The following is a 23,965-nucleotide window of genomic DNA, read 5'->3' on the forward strand; positions in this document are numbered from 1 at the left end:
AATCGTACCAGCGTACTTTGATGTCAAAATGCCTGCCTGCTACGAAAAATGCATGCAGATTGGCAGGTCTGCTTAAAACTGACCCACTATATATCATCCACACAACTGAATGTCCAAAGACTATATAACATAAACAACTTAAGTGAGATCTTGGTATTTGTCATTTATCATTCTGCTACAGCCACCAGACAATTCAATGGTCAGCAAAAATGCTGGCTACTGAGGAGAACATACTGTTTTTACAATGGAGTGTTAAACTAAAGTTATTAGTAACCTCCTTGAGAATGAAAACATTATGTTTTTATTATGGAATTCAAATGTTATTTTGCTGATTCTTCAAGTGAGATTGAATTAAGGGGGTAAAAAGCCCCCTTACTTAATTAAGTTCACTCAGGAATTTTGCTGCCACAATCTTATTTGGTCGGGTATGGCCAATTGCCCTTGTGGCGAATGTTAGCTAACAGCAATAAATGCAGACAGCCTGACGAACCCGCTTTTAATTTACAGTTGTCACCTAGTGTTTATTTTAGTGGCCAGTAACATACATTATTTTATAGAGTTATAGGTAAAATGTGTGAGAGCTGTCTGTCTCTATCCTGCTGCTTAATGGACATGGATGTTAACACTCAAGTAACCCAGGAATGCTTTTTAACCTAGATAATATTATGTTTGCTAAACTCAAAGATCCCCAAGCCTTTAAAGGCATTCCTGATGTCCCTGCCTCATTTAAAACATATTAAAACACAATGAAAACCACAGAAACCTAGTTTAAGTCATCATGTCACTATGAAATTACAACTTAGTCCAAAACAATTCCCTGCTGAGCCTAGGCACACTTATTGTGTGGTCTAATTATGTACTGAACTAAAAGTGATAGCTTAAACCAGAAACAGACTGAAAAGAGGAGCATCACAATCAGAGCTGAACTTTGTGGTTTTGTAAACAGTGATGCATTCACTTACAGTTGAACTTACTAAAGTACATATACTGAAAAGGGTGATGCATTCACTTACTAACACACTCACTTCGGTACATTTCAACAGTGATACAACCACTTAGTGTAAAAAAAGGGAATGAACAAAATAATGAGTGACTACGAATCTTTAGAACTTAACCGAATTAAGGGGTTCGTGAGTTCCACCTCTAAAATCCTGGGACATGTAGCTATTGGCCTGAGTATTTTAGAATGGACACATTTCCATATATGTACGTGTGGATATATGCTTGGTCAAATCTGAGTCAGCAGTAGACAGTTTTCAAGCACTTAAGGTATAGTTAATGAGTTAGCTAGCAGGACATAATCAAATCTACCAGTGAGCTATGTAATTTAAGTCCACAAAGTTGATGGTTTGGGCTAAAAGTGAAAAGGCTGTTTTCTGTATTTCCTTGTGAAGATTGACAGCCATAGCATGGTGACAGTAAATAAGCAGGGAAGGCACAAAGCAGGGGTCAACTGTTACTTGTCGCACAGTGGCTGCTGTTTAGCAAAAGTTACATAGGCTCACTTTAAAGAGTTTTTGGCTCAAATGAGGGGCATGAAAGAAAAAAGAAGAAATAATTGCAAGTATAGAAAAGGTAAAAATAATCTGTTCCAGGTAGAAGGACAAAACAGCACTTGGATGAAGCAGTCTCTAGATGTCTGGTGGTATCTTGCAGGATTGAATATTCAGAAATCTCCACATGTTTTTGTCTTTTAAATAAAAGCAAGCCACAGCATGGTCAGTGCCATCACCAGCAGTCCTGACAGAAAGAAAGACATCCGGGAGTGCTTGAGCCTTGCTGGGTTTATCTCACATGGATTAACCAAGCTCCTCCCCACATCTGGCACATCGATAGCCACCTTTAGAGTGGGACCATGACCTTGTTCTTCTTCCTCCTCCTCATCATCATCATCATCATCAACCCAAGCAACCTCACTGTCCTCCTCATCTTCTTCCAGCACGCAGTGTTGTCTGTACAGCGATGGTCCCCTTGGCACTGGGGACAAACTATATGCTCTTACCTTGTGTCCGAACAAAGACTGCCTCCCTCGCTGTGCTCAGCAGTGGCAGACCAAGAGAGACAGATAACAATGAACAGAGAAGTGGAATATGGTCAACTGACAGGAGAAGAAAGAAGGGGACGAGATTGATGAGGGAATGAAATAAGATGATACTTCAGGGGAGGTAGCAGAAAGGGAGCTTCTGGGATAGAGGGTATTTAGCAGGGAGGGGACATTGATTTGTCCCTGCAGTTCCCTGTCCCCTGCAACTTTTAATAACATTGTTTGTGGTGTCTGATAGTACAATGTTAAGTACACAGTTAACACGGTTACTCCATCTGTTACCTTTGGGGAGCCATATGTAAATATTGTAACTTAGCTACAATTACCCATATATATATATATATTTATATTTTTATTTTTTTGCAAAACGCTGTATAAACTCTTACTTTTGTATGGTTAAAACTGTGACAGCCGAAGTCACAGATGACTGTGCCTAAAATGTTTTATTAATAGTACATATTCTGGTTTACTTTTTGCCTTAAAATACACCTAGGGGGCTATTCAGAAGGACATGATCTTGGAAAATTCTGGTGCATACCAGCTTGGATCATATTTTCGTGTTCTTACATTGTGTTCCCCGCAGTAATGCCAATATCTGGGAAAATTGCAACATTGCACAACAAAGTCAAGAAATACATGAATTCAGATTAGACACATTGTTACCAAGCTAGATCATATGATTTTAATTTGGAAGTAAAACAAAAAGGGTTAGTTTTAGGCAGGAATAAAGTACGGCTAACCGTAACGGAAACTTTAAAACTCTCACATTTTGGATATTAATTTTACAGATGATGTTTAAGTTTTTATATTTGAGTTAGGAGTTATTATACTGCCTTTTTACTGATGTTTCGCCATTCTGAGATCTGTCTATTTAACTTGTTGAATATAAAGACAGTTTTATTGGTGATAATTGTAAAATCCAAATTATAATAAACTGCAATAATCCTTTCACTATTTACTTTCGACAGAGACAGACTGAACTTGTGTGGACTGTATTTTAGGCTAAGTTCAGGATTTCAGTCCAATATATAACAGTTCCTTGAGGATTTGGTATGTTGATTACCGTGACACATGCTTTTATGCCTAAAAGCATAAGAAATGCTTTTAGGAGAAATTATTTTGCAACGAGAATGTCCAGGTTAGCTGGAGCAGTTTAGCAGAGATATTCTGTTTCTGTACTAGTCAGTTAAGTAGCCAGCTGTGGTGGTTATACAGTTGCCTGTGAACTGTGGTTTAGTAGTAAACAGATAATATTGTTACATAGCAACATCCTGTTTGTATGAGTGTATGAGACAGCTGCAAAGCACTGCTGTACAGACAATGCAGATCAAAGCTGTGTAGCAGTGGCTATAGCTACTTACATCTAAATGGGTGTATGGGATAAAAAACATCATACTTACAATGTGTGGATAAGCTAACTGAATTAATCAAACTACTTTTTTGTATGGAGTCACAGATGAGGTTCAGATTGACACACCTACTGCATGGAATCCTGTCCTGGATGCTACTATTCTAGATTTTCAAGAAACATTTCACCTTGTGTGAAAGTGAAAAATATTGGGGGGGGGGGGGGGGGGGGGGTTATATTCGTTTAAAAATATATGTTTTTCTTTTCTGTACTCTAATACAAGAATTAATTAAGTATACCCCCCCCCCCCCCCCCCAAAACAGCCCTATTGTATATGTAGCCATCAAATGCCCATTTAAAGTTTTCCTGCAGATGCAGTTAATCAGGTAGCAAGTTGGAGCTGATTAAAGCTATAGTAGCCACAGCTATCTATTCAGCTTGGATGATATGAACACTGTTTTACCTCTATGTGAAATCAATGAACCACTTTTTTTTTAAGAATTACCTCAAATTCTGAAGGTGGCAAATCTGCCACAATGATTATAACAAATCAAACACAGTGCTAGAATGGAACATTTGACTGGCGTAGCAACAGTAAATAAGGGAAGTGGTGCTTAGTAAAGGGAATGACTGCTGTTATTTGAAATAATATGACCATAGCTTGTTTCAACTGTAATTTAACAACAATAGTTTAGCAAAAGAAGGAGAAGGACAACCAGCTGATTTATTATTTGAACCATGGCCTAAATGACAGGAAATCAAATGTATAGCTGAGATTGCATCAATTGTACTGTAAAAAAAAGAAGACAGGGAGGTGGTTGAATCTGGCTACACTTTTGACAGAGCAACGGTGGCAGAATGGAACAGGAGGAGAGGAGGAGTGACTGAGGTTTAATAAATATGTGCTTGACTGGATGGGAATTCTCTGACAGCTACAATGCTGTCTAGTGCAAACCATGTTGGAAGTGCAAAGTTTAAAAGTTTAAAAAACATTTGTCATCTGCATTGCTTTACAATGCACCAACAGTCTGCGAGATATTTTGGCATCTCAAATGACAGGAACTCTGGAAGAGCTCACCATGAAACACTTAAGGTGAGCTTAAGGTTGTTCTGCAATGCAGTCACTGGGGTGATGGGACGTAGTACTGCACACAAGGCAATATATGAGAGTCTCACAGCTCAGGGAGAATCTGAGAACTTCAAGTGGTGTATGTTGGTGCAATGCAGACTATTTATATTTTTTTTCATCTTATGTGTCATCAAATTTCCAAGCATTCAGCAATGATATGGAATAACCAAAATTGTGCTTTAGGCTTTCAGCAGAAAAAGTGCTGTTATAGCTGAATTATTTTGAGTTTAAAATAAAAAAGGCAATGATATCATTATTGTGCAGGACCCAATAACTGGGACAGAAACTTTGTCTTCAAGTTGTTTTAGTAAAGGAGAGCCGAGAGCCAGAGGGAAAGGAGAGGAGGTCAGAGGACTGAGATCCTCTCTGACCTTCAGAGTCATTAACTGAACGCGCAGGAAATGATGCTGGAGGCTTTGGGGGAAAGGATGGAGTTGGTGGGGTTTTCACTGGGGCCCAGACTTTACAGAGTGAGGGGAAAAGGAGAGGAGGAGAGATGTGGCAGATATACAAGACAGAGACACAGGAAAACATACAAAGACACCCAAGTAGGATGATACAGGGAAGAGAATTGGAGGGTGAGACAGATGGGGGAGGGGAAGGGGGGTGTCAGTCCTCTGGCTACTGATTATTGTTCTTAACCTTATTTTCCTGTGTTCTCTTGCTCTTCAGCCTTTTTCTGATTGTATCAGGCACAAGTCATTCAAATACAGTATCAGCATTGACCTGGCCATGCGTTTCGATAGGCACATCAAGCAGGATGACAAAGCTTGCAGTAGCCATTCACAGAGCAAAGGCAGTGGTAAGGGGGACCAGTTTAGGGTTTAGGGAATGGTCCAGCACAAGGCACCTACAAAGGTGCCAGTATGCTTCAAACAAAGTGGGGTCAGGTTTTTGAACAGTGCTGAAAAACTCTTCCTTTCATCTACACCTTTTAGACTTCAGTTAAGGGGGCTGCGGTTTTGACAGTTTTTGTAACTTTTCTAAAACCAGCTTCACAAAGCGACTGCACAGATTATGGAAGATTTAAACCTGTCCTACTCTATTTTTCCATTTTTCATATAAACACTTCAGTCGGTTGAACAGCCAAGTAAAGGACCATGAATATCTTTGAGAATAGAGTGTCCTTAAGGGTCCACCCTTGTTTCCCTTTCTGCAATTAATCAAATCTTGTCTTATTCTATGATGGCAACCTCTCTTCACCAAAAAGAGTGCAAGTGTTGCTATTTAGTATAAACAAATGCTGCATGTTCAGGCAGCATTATATAAACTAGTTGGTTTGAAGCATACTGAACCCGTAATGTTGCAACTGGGCACAGTCTGTTGAAGTTGGAAAACCTCTAGTTAACAGAGGCGACGGCCACAGCCTCCAGGTGCCATTCTTTACAGAGCTCATGAAGGAAATGCCGGACAGTGTTGTACCAGAGAGCACAAGATCAGAGCACCTTTACCTCAGACACACCATCAACTACTCTGTGTGCAGGTACAACTGTGGACATCCTCTCCTGCACACACACACACACACACACACACACACACACACACACACACACACACACACACCATCATGGCATCATTGGCAAATACAGTATGAAAAAATCCTGTCTAGTCCCTCTGCCACAGTCCCTCTGCAGTTATAGTCACATCATGCTACAGCAGTGGAATGATATAATGATATGGAGAAAGCCAACAGCACCACCAAACGGCGAAGCAGTGTACACTTCTAGATGTTTTTCTTCGTATTACACTTGGTTGGTAATATGCAGAACTGAAACACTGAAAATTTACTATGTCTAATTTAGGGACCCTGAGACAAAATCTGAATGTCATACCTTTAATATTACACAGTGCCTACCCTTAAACAAATTTGTTTCATTCACTCACAGACACCAGGACCCTGAAATTGAACCAGCTAAATGGAATTCAGCCAACATGAATTTGGTTATTTACACCAGTGTTCCCCCCCCCTGTGATATGTCAAAATGTCTTCCATGAAAAAAGGCATAGAGAAAAGAACTATTCAAAATGTGTGATTTTTATGTAGGGCCACATAAATGAAAGTGTCTTCACTTGATTTGTTGCTTTACTCAAATGGAACTAACAGGTGTCTTTGTTTTCTAACATAAGACCCTGAGAGAGGATCTGTACAAATGATATGATCAGAATCATAATAATATCATAATAATATCATCAGGGTCAATAAGATGATAACACACACCTGACAGACAGAACATGCTGATAAAAAGGGTTTGTTCAGGTTTACTGAGCTGCTTCTCTCAAGCTACAGCTCAGATTGGTTTAAAAGAACAGTCTGATATTTTTGACGTGTTACCTCGAATCAGATGAGAAAAACAACATTAGATAGAGATGAGCTCAGCCTAGCTTAGTACGTCTCAGACCAAAATCCGCCAGCTTGAGCCCTTCCAACCACCTTTCAATAAGTTGGAAGTTTTAAACTGACAGGCGCTGTATGGATGATCTGACATTGTGGATGAAATGATATATACTTGAGAATAATCAACAGAATATTTACTCCTCAGGTCAATGGACTCACCGCTGGTTGGAGCTGGCCATTGATGCTTGCCGTGCGGAAAGGTGAGTTGGTGGAGAGACGCTTGTCCCACTCACTGGGCTGAGGATCTGGCACAGACTCCATGAAACTCCTTTTCAGCTCACTGATGCTAGTGTGGTGACGCATGATCTCAGTCTGGGTCTTATCCACGTCCTTCAAGACGAATGTACAAGTCAGAATCGGTAGATAGAAGGGAAAGAATGATAAGAGTTAAAATAAGAGAGAATAAGAGGGCACAGTAGAGAAAGCAGGTTGATAGAAAATATTGAGAAAGGAGTTGAAGTGAAAAGAACAAAGCACATCTATATAATGAAAGGAGATCAATAACCAAAAACAATGAATCACCCACATTGGAAAAAGAAGTTGTAAGAACAATAAGTTGACAAATGAATATGCAGCGTGGCCTTGTGATATTTCAAAAGCATGAACAAGGATTAAGATGCCTATTCCCCATGACATGCTGAGGTCATGGAAGAAAATATTTTCCAGACAAACCAGACACCGTCATCATCCGAAATCCATATTTCAGCCACTGAGTTTGAGCCTTTCCAAAATCTCCCTCATGTGGGTCAAAATAACAGCAATTAAGCAGCAGAGATGTTGAGGACCAATCTCGATTACTGGTAACTAATAAGAGGCAGTTCATCCATTCACTGATGCACAGATTATGCCTTGAAAAACAACAAGGAACACAGGCAGTGTCGTGTTTCTCTGAAAAACCTGCATATGGTTAGCAGGTCTGAAGGAAGGGAGGTGAACAGGTGTAGCGTACAAAGGGTATCTACAGTTTAGAAGGAAAATTATAGTTCATCAATCCATCCATCATCTACCACTTTATCCTTTAAGGGTCGCGGGGGGGCTGGAGCCAATCCCAGCTGACATTGGCCGAGAGGCGCGGTACACCCTGAACAGGTCACCAGCGTATCGCAGGGCAACATACAGAGACAAACAAACATTCGATCTCACAATCACACCTACGGTCAATTTAGAGTCTCCAATTAACCTAACCCCAATCTGCATGTGTTTGGACTGTGGGAGGAAGCCAGAGAACCCGGAGAGAACCCACGCATACACAGGGAGAACATGCAAACGTCACACAGAAAGGCCCTGGTAAATTCAACCCGGGATTCAAACCCAGAACCTTCTTGTTGTGAGGCGACATGGCTAAATGATAGTTTATATAGACAGCAATTCCTTTTGGATGATAGGTGTTAGTTTGTGTGGGATCTCTGTACTGTAAGCACAGCTGTCATGTTTGTACAGTTTGTACAATTTTCCTTCTATACACATGGAACATGTGTTATATAATTAATTATAGAATGTTCGTAGTATTCAGTGTGAAGATGTCCTCTTTTTCCTCATGGAAATCATAAATAATAATGTAATTTATTTAGTGATCAAACAGCTTAACAGGGATTAAATGCTTTGCTTGCAGTCTTTAAACTGGAGGCAGGACAACAAGCTCCTTGAGATACAGCATTTCATGGACGAAACTGATACTGATCTGCTCTTCAGGATTTAACAAAACACTAAGTAGAGGATAAACTAATACATATTTAAAGTAGTTACTTAGTATAAAAGGGCTGAATAGGCGGCAGACTGAATGGAATGCAGTTTTAAAAGGGGAATTCAACAACACGGGTTTTATAAAGCGGCAAGCACATGTCATCCTCTCTTCTCAAATCATTCACTCAGGAGCACAGAGTCATGGAGCACCGTGATTCTAGTGACCACAGACAGAGAGTGAACACAGCACGCGTGTTATAATGGTGTTAGGACCATGTAGAGGATTAATCACATATAAAGAGACGGGAAGTCGTCAGTAACCATGAGGACTGATGAGAACAAACAGCAGCAGTGTTCAGAATCTGTGAGTGACATCACTGAGACATACACGACTGGGAAAGACCAGAAAAGCAAATTAACTGTTTCCCCTGCAGATAGTTTTGACTTTTCATGAGCAAGAAAAGGAAATATAACTAAGTGTATTGTGAGCTCAAAATGTTTTATAATTATCTCAATTATTTGTTGCATCAGCACTAAAGGACCTGTCTAAACTTAACCTTTCCCAATCATATATTTCATAAATCAAAAATACAAGGTGAAAAAGACGATGTCAAAGTGAAGTGAAGCTACTTGCATGAAAATCAGAGAGGAAAAGAGTGCATGCCAAGCCTTTAGGGTTAAGCTGAAAACAAGGCAAGAAAGAAAAAGAAAGAAAATCCACAATGTGCATGCAAGAAGAAAAACGTGATGGCAAACAGTCAAAACAGATATCTGAGGACTGAAGATACAAACCTCCAACATTAAATTGCTATGTCTGATATAAATAGTTTCACCCTCAAGTTTCTTTGCTCTTTTCTGTGGAAAATTAGGAAAAGGGAAATAAGCAGAAGCATAATCCATTCAAACATCTTCACATGTGGTCTGCAGTTGAATCCACTGAGCGGTGATGACATGAGTCACAACAAATAACAGCGCTATAAGGGTTGCAGCTCCCTGCATGCCTGGCTCAGCAAGGGGAGGATCTCTGAATTCAGATGTACACACACACACACACACAGAGTTGTGTGTGTGTGTGTGTGTCTGTGTGTGTGTGTGTGTCTTCTTGTCTGCTCAGAGAGTCACTTTAGGAATTTGCACATTAGAAAAACCCACTCTTTCATAAAAAATGATCTTATTGAGACAAATGAAACCTGCCCATCTTTAGCTAAGATGCATCCCTCACTAACTGAGTGTGGACAGACCAACACGGTAAAACTAAAGCCTATAAACACACAAAACTGTTTGGCCTAATTCGCAGCAGACAACAGTTCAGCACATTTTCATTCACCATCCCCAAATAATGTGTGAATAAGTGTGTAGTTTTTCCCCGTACTGTATATAGAACCATAGAGTATTAGAGCCACTGTTAAAATAAAAGAGATTTCTACAGTAATATATGAGATGTTTTTATAGTCCACTAAGTTGTAATGAAGCTCAGTGTGAGTTCAATAAGGAATACTATCTTATAACACATTATTCACAACTCTCCCTCCCCCCTTATCATCTGATTGTGGGTGTTTTCAATAATCCAATCAGATTCCATCAAAATTTCATTCAACCAATCATGTCCTTGCTCTTGTAATTAGCTGTCAATTCAGTGAATTGTATGATGAAATCATAAAGGGGAGAAATACTTTTATTTATATCACATCATTTTCTCTTCTGTTATGCATTTTGTACCATTGTCAAATTGAAGTCTATCCTGACCGAAACATAAACATGGGTTTAGTTGTGTCTGTGAGCTCATACACCATGTTAGTGGTTTGATTTCATTTCACTTTAGGTCATCACAAAACAGTCAGATTTACTATGACAGACTTCAAAAAACATTCATTTCATTAAACATTGTGATATTTTAACCTTTATGTTGCATCATATTATGCCTCCATTCTTGAAACTTTATTTCTTGCAAAACTTTGTCTTCAATCTCAAAATATTCTCTGACTTTCTCTCATGATTTTTTGATCAGTGGTCCTGACACTCGTCCTGCTCACTACATGAGTGAAAAGATACAACCAAACTCAAACGGCCCTCAGTAGAGCTCATACCTCCAGCACACAGTCCAGCACATCTGTCTGGAAGTCGTCTGATCACCTGCACCTAACTGTACAAACTCATAGATCTCAACTGTCTAATTTTTTTATATCGAGTTCCAAACATTATTTCCTGAGAAATTGATGACAGATCCTTTGATGTTAGCGGTGAAAATAATTCCTGGATCTGCTTCTCTAACCAAATCTGCATCTGCAAGTTTAATGAGTCCTTCCCATGACTCATGCCCAATCATCCACCAAGACAGGTGCAAATCAGTGGAGGTGCCAGCTGTTTATAAGGGTTTCTTATCAAAGCTATTTATTATTTATTGGGAAAAAAATATGTCCGCAAATATATATCTTTTTTATCAGATTTTGTAAACATCACAGATTAATATCAAGTAAGTTGTGTCTGGTGCTAGTGTGACTTCCTTTGGCTGCAAATAGGAAGGAGAAACACACACTCAATTGATTTCTCCTTTTTCCAACAGAAAGGGTTTTTTGCGCTTGGTGAGATACAAACAAGCCTTCACCAAAAGACAAACAGCCAAAAATCATAGAAGAATCAAGAGCAGCACTTGGTATCTGTGCAATGACAAACAGGACAGTTAGGCAAAAGAGAAGCAAATGAAAAGTCTCTTGATGTATATGTGATACATGGATGAGGATAGTGAGGCTCGGGAGTGTGCTAACCTTCCTCACTCGCACCACCTCCGCCTTTGTTCTGTCCTGAGGAGAGTGCTGCTCCCCCGACAGAGGAAAGACACAGTTACTGTGCGTTCAGGTGTTCACTGTAAATTCTCAAATAAAAGTGAGGATGAGCTAATGAATTGTATATATAATACAGTAGCAATAATAATATATTATGATGCCTAATAACTAGTTCATCTGATTCCAAATCTGCTTCAGTCTGGTCATGCATCAAGCAAACAAACCTGGCTCTTTTTTTCTCTTTCCCCATTGGTGGTGGTCACAGAGGGGGAGTGCCTCCTCTCTCTCCTGGCCACTGTCTGGTAGCACGGACAAAGCTAACACATCAGGATCAATTCCAGGCATGAACAGGGATAAAATCTTCTGTTTTCATATAGAGCGAATACTGAATCTTCAATCTTTTGGTACAAATTTATTTTCGTCAGTACTGGCTACAGTGACAACAACATTTGTTTGTTCATCTAGTACACCACCTTGATGCTGCATACCTACACTTCATCATACACCACAGGGAGGCTCCATGTGAGCATTGCTTTATCGCTTTCCTCTTCCCTGATTTCTGAATGTAGGTTCCTTATACCTTCCCCTTTATGTACAATAATGTGAAACCCTCGTGCTACATAAAACACTTGTTGATGTGTTGTCCACTACCTTGATCTCTGCAGTGGACTCCGGTCTGGGACTGTGGCTCCTGGTATACTCAGCTGGCTGACTTTCCTTCTTCACCTCTGCCTTCCTGTCTGTAGAGCGGCGACTTCTAGGTGTGGAGCCATCATGGTGGTCAGAGCGAGTCAGGGCGGCCAGCAGTGGTGAAGGGGATGCCTCCCCAGGAGACACCAGTGACATAACAGGAGCGCTGACCGGACGAGTGGATTTGTTGTCAGGAGTGGATGCCATGGCTGAAGAGGAGAGACCTCACATTAAAAACAAAATGAAACAAACAAACACATGAATCTAAACTAAACTAAATCATGTTTTAATGTGGAATCTGTAGCTTTTATATACATTGTACCATTATGTCCTGTAATCAAGGGCCGTTTCCAGCATGCAATAAAAATGGACATGATCTTGCACCAACCCAGGATTCTCCTGCCAATAGACATTCCCAGGCCAACTATGCTATACAGCATGGTCCCAGGATCCAGAATGTCCTTGTGTGCTTCAGGGTCTCTTCCAGGTTGGAAGTACCTCCACAGTGGGAGTCCTAATCAGATGCCTGAACCACCTCAACTGACTCTTCTCGTTGTGACGGAGCAGGGGTTGTACTCTGAGCTCTAACCAGGAGCTCTAAACTAAATCCAACATCGAATGCCCTTATATATATTTATATATATATATATATATATATATATATATATATATATATATATATATACACACACACACACACATACTATATTGCCAAAAGTATTCACTCACCCATCCAAATAGTTTAAATCAGGTGTTCCAATCACTTCCATGGCCAAAGGTGTATAAAATCAAGCACCTAGGCATGCAGACTGTTTCAACAAACATTTGTAAAAGAATGGGTCGCTCTCAGGAGCTCAGTGAATTCCAGCATGGTACTATGATAGGATGCCACCTGTGCAACAAGTCCAGTCGTGAAATTTCCTCACTCCTAAATATTCCACAGCCAACTGTCAGGGGTATTATAACAAAGTGGAAGTGATTAGGAACGACAGCAACTCAGCCACGAGGTGGTAGGCCACGTAAAATGACGAAGAGGGGTCAGCGGATGCTGAGGCGCATAGTGCGCAGAGGTCGCCAACTTTCTGCGAGTCAATCGCTACAGACCTCCAAACTTCATGTGGCCTTCAGATTAGCTCAAGAACAGTGCGTAGAGAGCTTCATGGGATGGGTTTCCATGGCCGAGCAGCTGCATCCAAGCCATTCATCACCAAGTGCAATGAAAAGCGTTGGATGCAGTGGTGTAAAGCACACCGCCACTGGACTCTAGAGCAGTGGAGACGCGTTCTCTGGAGTGACAAATCGCACTTCTCCATCTGGCAATCTGATGGACGAGTCTGGGTTTGGCGGTTGCCAGGAGAACGGTACTTGTCTGACTGCATTGTGCCAAGTGTAAAGTTTGGTGGAGGGGGGATTATGCTGTGGGGTTGTTTTTCAGGAGCTGGGCTTGGCCCCTTAGTTCCAGTGAAAAGGACTCTGAATGCTTCAGCATACCAAGAGATTTTGGACAATTCCATGCTCCCAATTTTGTGGGAACAGTTTGGGGATGGCCCTTCCGTTTCCAACATGACTGTGCACCAGTGCACAAAGCAAGGTCAATTAAGACATGGATGAGAGAGTTTGGTCTGGATGAACTTGACTGGCCTGCACAGAGTCCTGACCTCAACCCGATAGAACACCTTTGTGATGAATTAGAGTGGAGACTGAGAGCCAAGCCAAGCGAATACTTTTGGCAATATAGTGCATGGCATGTACCACAGACAGATAGAGGAGGTGGCTGATATCAAGAAATCCTACCAGTGGCTGGAAAAGGCTGGAGAGCAGGCACCTAGTACAAGATCAAAAGAGGCAGGCCACATAATAGCAGGGTGTAAGATGCAGAAAGGAACAGCATACATGGGACACCATACCCAAGTGGCAGGCATAGTGTACAGGAACACCTGCACTGAATATGGGCTGGAAGTCCTACGGATTGGAGGTCACCTCCTAAGGAGGTTGAAAATGACCGAGCAAAGATCCTGTTGGACTTCCGGATCCGGACTGACTAAATGGTGATGACTCTTGTTGATTGACAAACAACAGAAGAAGGGGGTGGTAATATATGTGGCAATCCTGAGCGAAAGCAACATCAGGAAGAAGGAACACGAGAAGATACTCGTACACGAAGAAAATACTAAGGGCTGAAAGAGGACCTAGAAAAGATGTGGTACCAGTAGTGATTGGAGCACTAGGGGCTGTGAACCACAAACTGGGAGAGAAGCTCCTGCAGATTCCAGGTACAACATCTGAAGTCGCAGTCCTAGGAAACGCTACGATACTGCGCCGAACCCTCAAACTCCCAGGCCTCTGGTAGATGACCCGAGCTTGAGGACGACACACCACCCGCTGTGGGAGGGGTTGAGAGGCCCTGGCTGTGACCTTGGGTTCTCCCTGAGTTTCTGTCTGTCTCCCGCTGCCTCCTCCCCCTTTCCCCGGCTTTGTGTATGTGTGTCTGTTTATGTTGTGTTGGCAGGTGGAGACGGGCACCTGAGCAGCAGCGCTGCTGGGCACAATCATTTATCATGCCCTCACAGTACAAGACACCGGCACACCAGTCACTCGTCGCTGAATTATTCAGCTAACCATGCAGTAGTGTGAATCAGCGCTCATGCTCTTGTGTACGCTTAGTGAGAAACTTTGTAATCTCATTTGTAACCAAGCTATTCTCTCATGCCCAGGAATCGGACCCCAGCCTGATGCTCCTCGTGTCTCCAGGGGTTCGCCTCCACGCCACTCTGTGCCTGCCTGCCTTCTCAGTTACAATTATACATATTAAAGTGTCTGCATTTTATTACTGCAAAATAGATTCTTGCAATGCTCTCTACTTTCTAGTCTCCCTAAAAAGAATATAGGTCAAATACAACTACTCTAAAATGCAGCCGCACGCGTGTTGACCAAGATCAGAAAGAGAGCACACATTACACATTACTACTTTGGCTACCTGCCAACTTCAGAATCGATTCTAGTCCTTCTACTTCTTTTTAAAGCTCTTAATGGTCTTGGCCCTTCTTAACTATCAGATTTGCTTTAAACTTATGATCCCTGTAGAACCCTCAGATCTTCTGGTAGTGGCTTTTAAATTTTCCTTATGTGACATTTTTAAAAACAATTTCAAGACCTATCTTATTAGTCTAGCTTTTAATTGAGGTCTATTTATTTATTTGTCGATTTATTTATATTTTAGACAGTTTTAACTTTGATTTAAAGTAATTTTTCTGAAATGGACTGTATTTATATTAATTTTAGTCTTTTACTCCATAAACTCTGCCTCTAGTGTTTCCTCATTACAAATAGGCGAGACAATGTTTCCCTGGTTCCTGTTTTAACTGAGTGTTTTTATTTTTGTGTGCGTGACAGTGAATGTGTGTGTCGGTATGGGTGTGTGTATGGAGTATAGCTGGAGTCGTGGGGGCGTGTTTTTTCGTTTTATATTTTAGTGTATTATTGTATTATTTCTTGTGAAGCACTTTGTGTTACATTTTGCTTATATGAAAAGTGCTATATAAATAAAGTCTGATTGATTGATTGAAATGCCAGGATGAAGCCAGGTTATCTCGGCCATCCCTCAGTTCAATAATGTGGCCCAACATATAAAAGATACTCCTGCTGGTTATGCCGGCGCGCAGAGTAATAACACTGCTGGTTTGAATGTTTATGTTGATCCAAAGTGGGACATTTATTTATACAGTACCTGTACATTCTGGTTTCCATTCACCACCAGTAACAATTGGCAAGAATCATATGCGCTTTTTTAGAAATGAGGCCCCACATCTCCACTCCTCATTCTCACATTCATCGACTATATTCTGTATATAATGCACCTGTTACACATATACAGATAGATAGAGCCATTCATTCTGCTATATACATTCACCCTGCTGCCAGTTTAGGACCTGCCACTGGACTTGTTTACCTGATGGGATGTGGTCTCTACTTGACCATCAGTTCTAGTGTATTCCTTCTAACCTGCTCTCTTTGTATAACGCTCCTACCCTGAATGTTGACCGTCATTTTGTTAATCCTGATTTGTTTTTAACTAGCACCATAGACAGGTCTTTTTTTTGTCCAGTTTATGACCAAATACCTGTAAAATTAATTAACAATCTCATCAACCTCAGATAAACCTTTCGGTGCAAATTAGTAGATGTTGGCTAACGACATGCCAAACTGTGAAGGTGACCCTTTTAAACATCAAAGTGTTAACAGTAAAAATGCTCTTCCAACCATAGCTTCACATGAATAACATGGCTGTACACTCATAGTCTTGTTATTTTCATCCTAAACACATCTATATACAGTATATACATGTTGCATTGCCGATTGTACACAGCAGCACAATAATTTTCAGTGATTCCAAATGCAGCATTTCCTTTAAGTATTGTGGTTAGGTTTACTATGTCTGTCAAAGGACATCTATCTAGGTAGGGAAAGCTGGGAGCATGAAGTGAGCAGGGAAGAAAAGTCAGAATTCCACAGCAGGAGAAGTTTTTGGCGAGTATTCTGTGTGGTTAAGCTTAATCCACCACTGCCGGTCTGTGTTGTCAGCACGACTTGAAAAACCAGATGTTAGACGGAACACTAAGTACTCAAGTTACATAACGCTGGGTTACAGATGACAGGGCTGTGGGTAATGTGGAGAGCAATGTGTGATCAAAGGGTGAGGAGGCAGAATCATCCAGAGCAGAAATAAAACACTTGAAAATAGTTTTACAATCCGCTACAGTACATTCAGAAAGAATTCAGACGCATTCACTTTGTCTTTTTTTTAAAAACATGCTCAGCTTTCTTTTCCATTTGTTTGTGAGGTGAGTTCATACAACCATGCCACATCAGATTCAACAAACGATCCTAACTTCAGAAAAGTGTGTAAATGACCTGCGTAAACATGATGAATACCACATGTGCGTATTTGGGGCGACCGTACACAACACAAATTAGCATAATTCATAATACCAATAATACCATATAAGGCTAAGCTTCCTGCCCCATGTCGGGAAGTGTTCATTCATGAAAATGGCATGAAAGAGTTAAAACAAGAACTTTATGAGTTTAGAGATAGAAGATTAAGTCCAAATATCTTCCTTGAGACCTTCCAACATTATACAACATAAACAGAACCAGACTGTGGGTAAGTGTTGTGGATTATGTTGGAATCACAGGAGATGTCCCTATAGATGGTGTAGAAGTCCTTTATGCATTAGTTTATCTTTAAAGCCGCTATACCATGGTAGTTATGGTTTGCTGCTGGCCTTAACCTCACATAAGCCCCTTTCACAATGGCCAAAAAACCCGTTTAAACCCGCTAACACTCGGCGTTTTCTGCAGTGTGAAAACGTTTAATCGGCATTCAGCCCCGGGTCAAATGACTCTTCAATAGACCCAGGTAATAATCGGCTTCACCTCTGATCGGCATTGATGTGACCGTCACACGCTGGTGAACGCACTAATTTGCGCAATGACGGAGGCAACGTAGGGTCGACTCCTCCGTCGGTAACTGCTGTTACCTCACCAGTCAAGTCAAGTCAATTTTATTTCTATATTTACAGACGGCTGAGCCGCACCAAAGTGCTTCACAAGAAAGTGCTTAAGTGCAATAAACAAAGAATAATACAATACAGTCATATAATAGGTAAAGTAAAGCAAAAAGAAAATTTAAAAGGTAACCAGGGAACACTATGCACTGGTACTTAAAAAGGAGACACTAATCGAAGGCTAGTGAAAAGAGGTGGGTCTTTAAATGGGACTTAAAAATATTCAGAGACTGGGCTGCACGGATGTGCAGGGGGAGGCAGTTCCAGAGTCTGGGGGCCGCTACTGCAAAGGCTCTGTCCCCCCTGGTTTTTAACCTGGACCTGGGCACTTCCAACAACAGTTGGTCAGCTGACCGTAGTGCTCTGGAGGGGATGTGGTGGTGGAGAAGATCAGACAGGTACGTGGGAGCCAGACCATGGAGGGATTTGTAAACAGTCAGTAGAAGTTTAAAATCAATGCGGTAGCGGATGGGGAGCCAGTGGAGTGATGCGAGGACCGGGGTGATATGTTCGCACTTTTTTGTGCAGGTGAGGAGTCGGGCGGCTGAGTTCTGAACCAACTGCAGGCGGCGGAGCTGTGATTGATCAATGACGGTGTATAGAGCGTTACAGTAGTCCAGTTGAGATGTTATGAAGGCATGGATGACTCTCTCTAGATCACTCTGGGGCAGGTAGGATTTGATCTTAGCTAGGGTTCTCAGGTGGAAAAAGCTTTTCCTAACTACTGCACTGACCTGCTGCTTGAACATGAAGGCACTGTCAAAAATCACGCCAAGATTTCTGACAGAAGGCCTGATGTTAGAGGCGAGAGGGCCCAGGGCATCGGTGGAGAAGCCCGTTGATGATTTGCCAAAAACAATGATCTCTGTCTTACTCTCATTGAGGTTGAGGAAGTTTGCACCCATCCAAGCCTTGATGTCAGCCAGACAGTCAAGCAATGGATGGAGTGCACCCTGCCCATCAACCCTTAGAGGGAGATACAGCTGGATGTCGTCGGCAAAGCAGTGGAAGGAGATGTTGTGTTTGACCAGGATTTCCTCTAGGGGTAAGATGTACAACAGAAATAGAATGGGGCCTAGTATAGAGCCTTGAGGGACCCCGCAGGTGAGGGGGGCAACAGAAGAGGTGGAATCTCCAAGCTGGACAGAGAAGGTCCTCTCGGCCAGGTAGAGCTGAAAGAACTTCAGGGCTGTGCCTTTGATGCCTACGTGCTGCTCGAGTCTAGACAGCAGGATCCTGTGATCCACAGTGTCAAAGGCTGCTGTAAGATCTAAAAGCACCAGGATCACAGGGCTGCCTGAGTCGGCAGCTAGGAGCAGGTCATTAAGGACTCTCAGGAGAGCAGTCTCTGTGCTGTGGGCTGTTCTAAAGCCAGACTGGAATTTCTCATAAATGTTGTTGTTAGTTAAAAAGGATTTCAACTGGACGTAAACTTCTCGCTCGAGGACTTTAGACAGGAAGGGTAGTTTGGAGATAGGCCTGAAGTTTGAGAGGATAGAGGGGTCAAGGTTTGGCTTCTTTAGTAGTGGCTGCACCACGGCATGCTTGAAGGCAGCCGGGACGCAACCAGAGGAGAGGATGATGTTGATCAAAAGTAGAAGGAAGGGGCCAACTGTGTCGAAAACTGTAGCATCCTTGAGTAGCAGTACTACAGTACCAGCTGTAGTAAAGAGACCGCTCGCATGTAGCTAGCTCGCTTAGCCTAGCTTTGGCTAGTTGGTGGTAACAACTAACACAATCCAGATCATCGATGAGGTTTAAAACGGGGCACTTTATTTCAACCCTTCGGCGGACATAGGCGGCCTCATCAGGCGGTCTCTCATTACACAGTGGCCATAAACTGTCGGTAACATGGATGATGTGCGGAGCCCGTTCTCCTTGTGGCTGCAGCTACGTACACAAACACAGCCTGCAGCGCCAACCTTCTTCTTCTCTCATACACACACACACAAACCCATATGGCCACCTGCTTAAAGGGCCAGGCTTGGCTCGTAACACTGCGCTGAGTTTGTAAACTTTGAAAGAGTGACAAGTATAAGGTAGAAGGAGCTCACTGGCTACCATGCTTTCTGTTGTTTACTACACTGTTCTTCTTCTTTGTTTTATGGCGCGCGCGCGCGCCGCTCTCTACCGCCATCTATGGCCCCCAACTGTCACTACACGATCATCAGACCCTGGTCTGCTCGCAGTGTGAAAGTGGCCAATTGCCGATTAAACGCGGGTCGACTGGTGTTTAAATACCTGGGTCTACACGGTATTTTGGTGTGAAAGTGGTAATATAGATGTACTACCCTCACCATGCACATTCATATTGACAAATGGTAACACCTCCATTGTACAGCTCCAGTGTGATGGCTCATTTACTCATGGTGACAAAAACAATAGTTGTACTTACAGATTCAGTGGTGCAAATTCGAAAGTGTCATCTTACACTCTTTTTCTTGTTAAACAGAAGCATAGAGTAGTTTTCTACTGCTCTCAACCACATGAAAGTGGAGGAAAAGAAGATAGCTACAGTTGATGCCTTCCTATTTTTCTAAAAAAGAACTGATGAGGTTTCCCAAAAATTAACACAACAGCATCTTATATCCACGTGATGCCTTTCAAAACAACAGGCAAACAAATTATGAACATTCATCAACGCCAATCAACGCCATCAATGCCAAGCTTCTATAGTGACAGTATGTGGGCACAGCAAGAGCCACCTGAGCAGCTCTGTGTAGTCTGCTGCTGCTGCCTCAGTGGGAGAGCAGCCTGTGTGTCTCGGTGTAGCGGGGAAAACGTGGTATGGAGTTTAATTTATATGGACTCATTGAGCAAATGAAGTGGAACAGATTTGAGGGGTGTCAGAAAGCAGGAGCATGAAAGGCAAGTGAGTAGCAAAAACCACAGTGAATAGACAGATGCGCTGACAGACGGTAAAAGTGGGTGGGTCCAATATTATTGGTCTTTAAAAGTACACGTACAATGGGTCCGACGCCCGTTCCTATAACTATAAACCTACACAGTATGCGTCTATGTGTGGAGAAGCCAGGACGTGCAAATAGTTAAAAACAAGGATACAAACTCAGTAACCAGCATTGTACTGGAGGACACTTACATCCACTTACCCATTCACACACACACACACACACACACACACACACACACACACACACAGTCCTACAGCACAAACAGCAGGCGGAACAGGGTACCTCCATCCAGGCTGCGTGAGTTCCTCTTGCTGGAGGAGCGCTGGAACAGAGGAGCTGGTCTGTCGATCAGAGAGCTCGCCTGTCTAGTCTGTGCCTGAGTCCGACCGCTGTAGCGAAACTTGGAGCCCAGTGCCAAGAACTTCCTAGGAGTAGTGGCCATCTCAGTGGAGGTCAGCCTGTAAACAAAGAACACTGATACTGACAAGCAAGCATGTATAGCAAAATTTCCACAGTTCTTTCAACTCAAACACTGTGAAGAAAGTGTCTGTGGGCAGCCTCAGACTACTCGGGTTTTGTGTTTGATTTGTGTTTGATATTTAGCAGTAACTGAAAAGTTTGGATGATTACATTTATGATGGTAGGCAATGGTAAGCTTTCTATCCCTAGACGCTAACGTTACTATTCACACATAACACTAATATCTTTATGGTGTTCAAATGCACTTATTGTAAGTCGCTTTGGACAGAAGTGTCAGTTAAGCTGAATAGATAGATAGTAGGTAGGTAGGTAGGAGGATAGATAGGTTTGTAGGTAGGTAGATAGGAGGATAGATAGGTAGGGAGGTAAAAGGATAAATAGGTAGGTAGGAGGATAGATAGGTAGGTAAGTAGGTAGGTAGGAAGGTAGATAGGAGGATAGATAGGTAGGTAGGTAGATAGGAGGATAGATAGGTAGGTATGTAGGTAGAAATGTAGGGAGGTAGGTAGATTGATAGGTAGGTAGGTAGGTAGATAAAGTGTAAATGAGACTACGGCAGGTTATGGAGATAGAAAAATATAGAAGAATATGGAATATAAATATAAAGAATGTACATGAATAGTGCAATTGTGTGTTATGTTCAAACAGTTACCAGTAATGTGCAGAAGAACATGGTAACATGAAGGTGCAATGTGCCGGGATTTGTGTTTAAAATGACATAATGTAATTTAATGACATTAACAGGAAGACAGTTGTAGTGCCATCAACAAATCTGAGCTGTCCTTGGAAGAAGTCATATAAAAAGCTTACAAAGTCATAAGGTGGTCCTATCCCATATGTTGAGCTTCTGTATTGGACCTATGGTCTTGCCTAACCCTTGTTGTTTCTTCTCTATTTTGATCCAGGATCGTCAGAGTGAATTCTTGCAGAGATATATTGTAACTTCCTAAAGTTTATTTTAATTTTTGTATTTAGCTTCCTAACTCAACCATGGGTCCCACAGTTCCTGCAAGAAAGAAAATTCTGTCCTTTAACAGAAGTAAGTGGCAGATTCGGGTAATCTTCTGACCTTGTTCTATGTTTAGTGTTATCCTGAGTAAGAGAGTACTAGGGAATAAGGCAATAGATATCAAGTGAAGGAAAATATGTTGACAAAACATTTCAAAACCATGAAAATCTCCATAACATCCCATAATCTCCATTTTGTTCACATCTGCCTCACCATGAGATCACATGAGATCATATGAGATCTAGTGATATCATGTGGTTTTTGCATGTTTGAGATCAGAAAGAAGAACATCAGTGAAGTTTCTCCTCCTGTGCGACTCAACTTCAAAATCAGTGAAGATTATAATTTTCTGAGCCCAGAACACAATAACCCACCTGAAGAAGGTGTGATGCTCCACACACACCTTCCACAGCTTCTTGGCTGCCTTGTAATTAGGCAGTTTGAAGCCAATTGCACTCTCAAACTGTTCCACCTGTTGAAACACAAACCGCAAAGATTGAGATCAATGAAATTAACTCTGAGGTTTCATTCATGGATAGAGTGAGCTCAGTGAACAACAGATACAGATAACAGGCAGATGAATGTTTGTTGCTGTGAAAGCAGACTGTACCTCCGATGGTCTTATTTTGATGAAGAAGCTGCTGCGTTTGTATGAGACCTTGAGGACTTTGGGCCAAGGGAAACGATTGATCCTCAGTTTGTCTTTGTAGACCATCAGACCACTGGAGCAAACCCCCAGCATGATGTCAACACCATCCAGATCCTGGTAAAGATACCCAGAGAGAGACAATTTCAGAAGGCTGAGACTCTTTGAGGAAGTGTTGTTGCACCACAAACCAAAAGGAGCGTCAGTCAGCCTCCAGTCTCTGAAGCCTGTTGGAAAGATAACCAACATCCCTGCACATGAGGTTTCTATCATGGTGCTGCAGTGCAGTGACTAAACAACCCCATTTGGATATCCTGAAGAGCAGGGTTTCAGTCCAGTTCCAAGAAGACTGCTGTGGTGTGTTTGAGGTGTGAAAGCTCATTAGTGTTGTGTGTGACCATCCCATCTTTGGATCAAGAAGTCCATTTTAACAGATGCATATGCGTATTATCACCTGTTTTCAGGTTGTACCTAGAGGTTGTGCAGATGAAATATAATCCACCAAGGGTGAGAAAATGGAGAGAAAATAGATAAACTGGGACATCTGGGCTTTTGGTGAATGCGTAATTTCAAAGTGGGAAAGACGTTTTGAAATAGACAGAATAGCTTGTCGCCCTTCCATTAGAACACATACAATATAAAATAAATGTCATTACAGATTTATGGTAAATAAATTATATTCCATTAATGATTATATGGCAAAAGGCAGATGCTGGTATTACAGATCTTGCGCTTGTGATGTAGAGAGCTGGAACCACTATCAACTACAGCTGGGGTCACTAATGGGCAGACCACGGTCTTGATCTGGATCCATACGCCGTCCTATCAGGACCTGGACCCACAAATGATAGATCATTGAGAATTTTTAAATGTTGACGGGGCATTTCAATTTTACTGGTGCAGCGTTCACTACACCGGTGTTGATCTTTTTCTGTTTGGCGTCCAGCGTAGACGGGAAGCAGGGGATGAGTGTAAGTTTTTTACCTTGTCACGATACAAATAGCAACCAAGGTCTATGGCCCACACACAGCGTATCACAATAGTGATCTTCCATTTCTGATACAATGACAATTGCGTCAACGCGTCACTTTAATATTTGATATCTGATAGCAACTGATGCGACAGCCTGGGATTTGCGTTGTGCGACTCAATGATGCGAAATTCGGGTCTAGTCGCGTGTTTGCATTGACTTTTAATGTAATCTACTTGCGCGAATAATGTGCGGTACGTCTGTTTTGAAAACACCATGACACTTCACAGCATTTTAGTGGGGTTCAGC

At 41.9% G+C, this 23,965-nt stretch overlaps 1 protein-coding gene across 13 annotated transcripts in view; it reads right to left on the minus strand.

Annotated features, from left to right (window-relative positions):
- epb41a (erythrocyte membrane protein band 4.1a) overlaps positions 1-23,965 on the minus strand; it is a 63,288-nt gene that overhangs the window by 21,598 nt on the left and 17,725 nt on the right. For 3 of the 13 annotated variants that reach the window (XM_035634609.2, XM_035634605.2, XM_035634606.2), the window contains exons 9-16: positions 22,651-22,803; positions 22,415-22,512; positions 20,834-21,009; positions 12,034-12,281; positions 11,607-11,699; positions 11,365-11,412; positions 9,392-9,454; positions 7,076-7,246 (exon numbers count right to left, since the gene is read on the minus strand). In XM_035634609.2, the coding sequence (XP_035490502.2) occupies positions 7,076-7,246; positions 9,392-9,454; positions 11,365-11,412; positions 11,607-11,699; positions 12,034-12,281; positions 20,834-21,009; positions 22,415-22,512; positions 22,651-22,803 (1,050 nt within the window). Of the gene's footprint in view, positions 1-3,721; positions 6,027-7,075; positions 7,247-9,391; positions 9,455-11,364; positions 11,413-11,606; positions 11,700-12,033; positions 12,282-20,833; positions 21,010-22,414; positions 22,513-22,650; positions 22,804-23,965 lie in introns of those variants that run through there. The other 10 variants (XM_035634620.2, XM_035634608.2, XM_035634612.2 and 7 more) reach the window with 10 other exon arrangements.

Source organism: Scophthalmus maximus, chromosome 5 (assembly GCF_022379125.1).
Source record: "Scophthalmus maximus strain ysfricsl-2021 chromosome 5, ASM2237912v1, whole genome shotgun sequence".
In the NCBI taxonomy this organism is placed as follows: Eukaryota; Metazoa; Chordata; class Actinopteri; order Pleuronectiformes; family Scophthalmidae; genus Scophthalmus; species Scophthalmus maximus.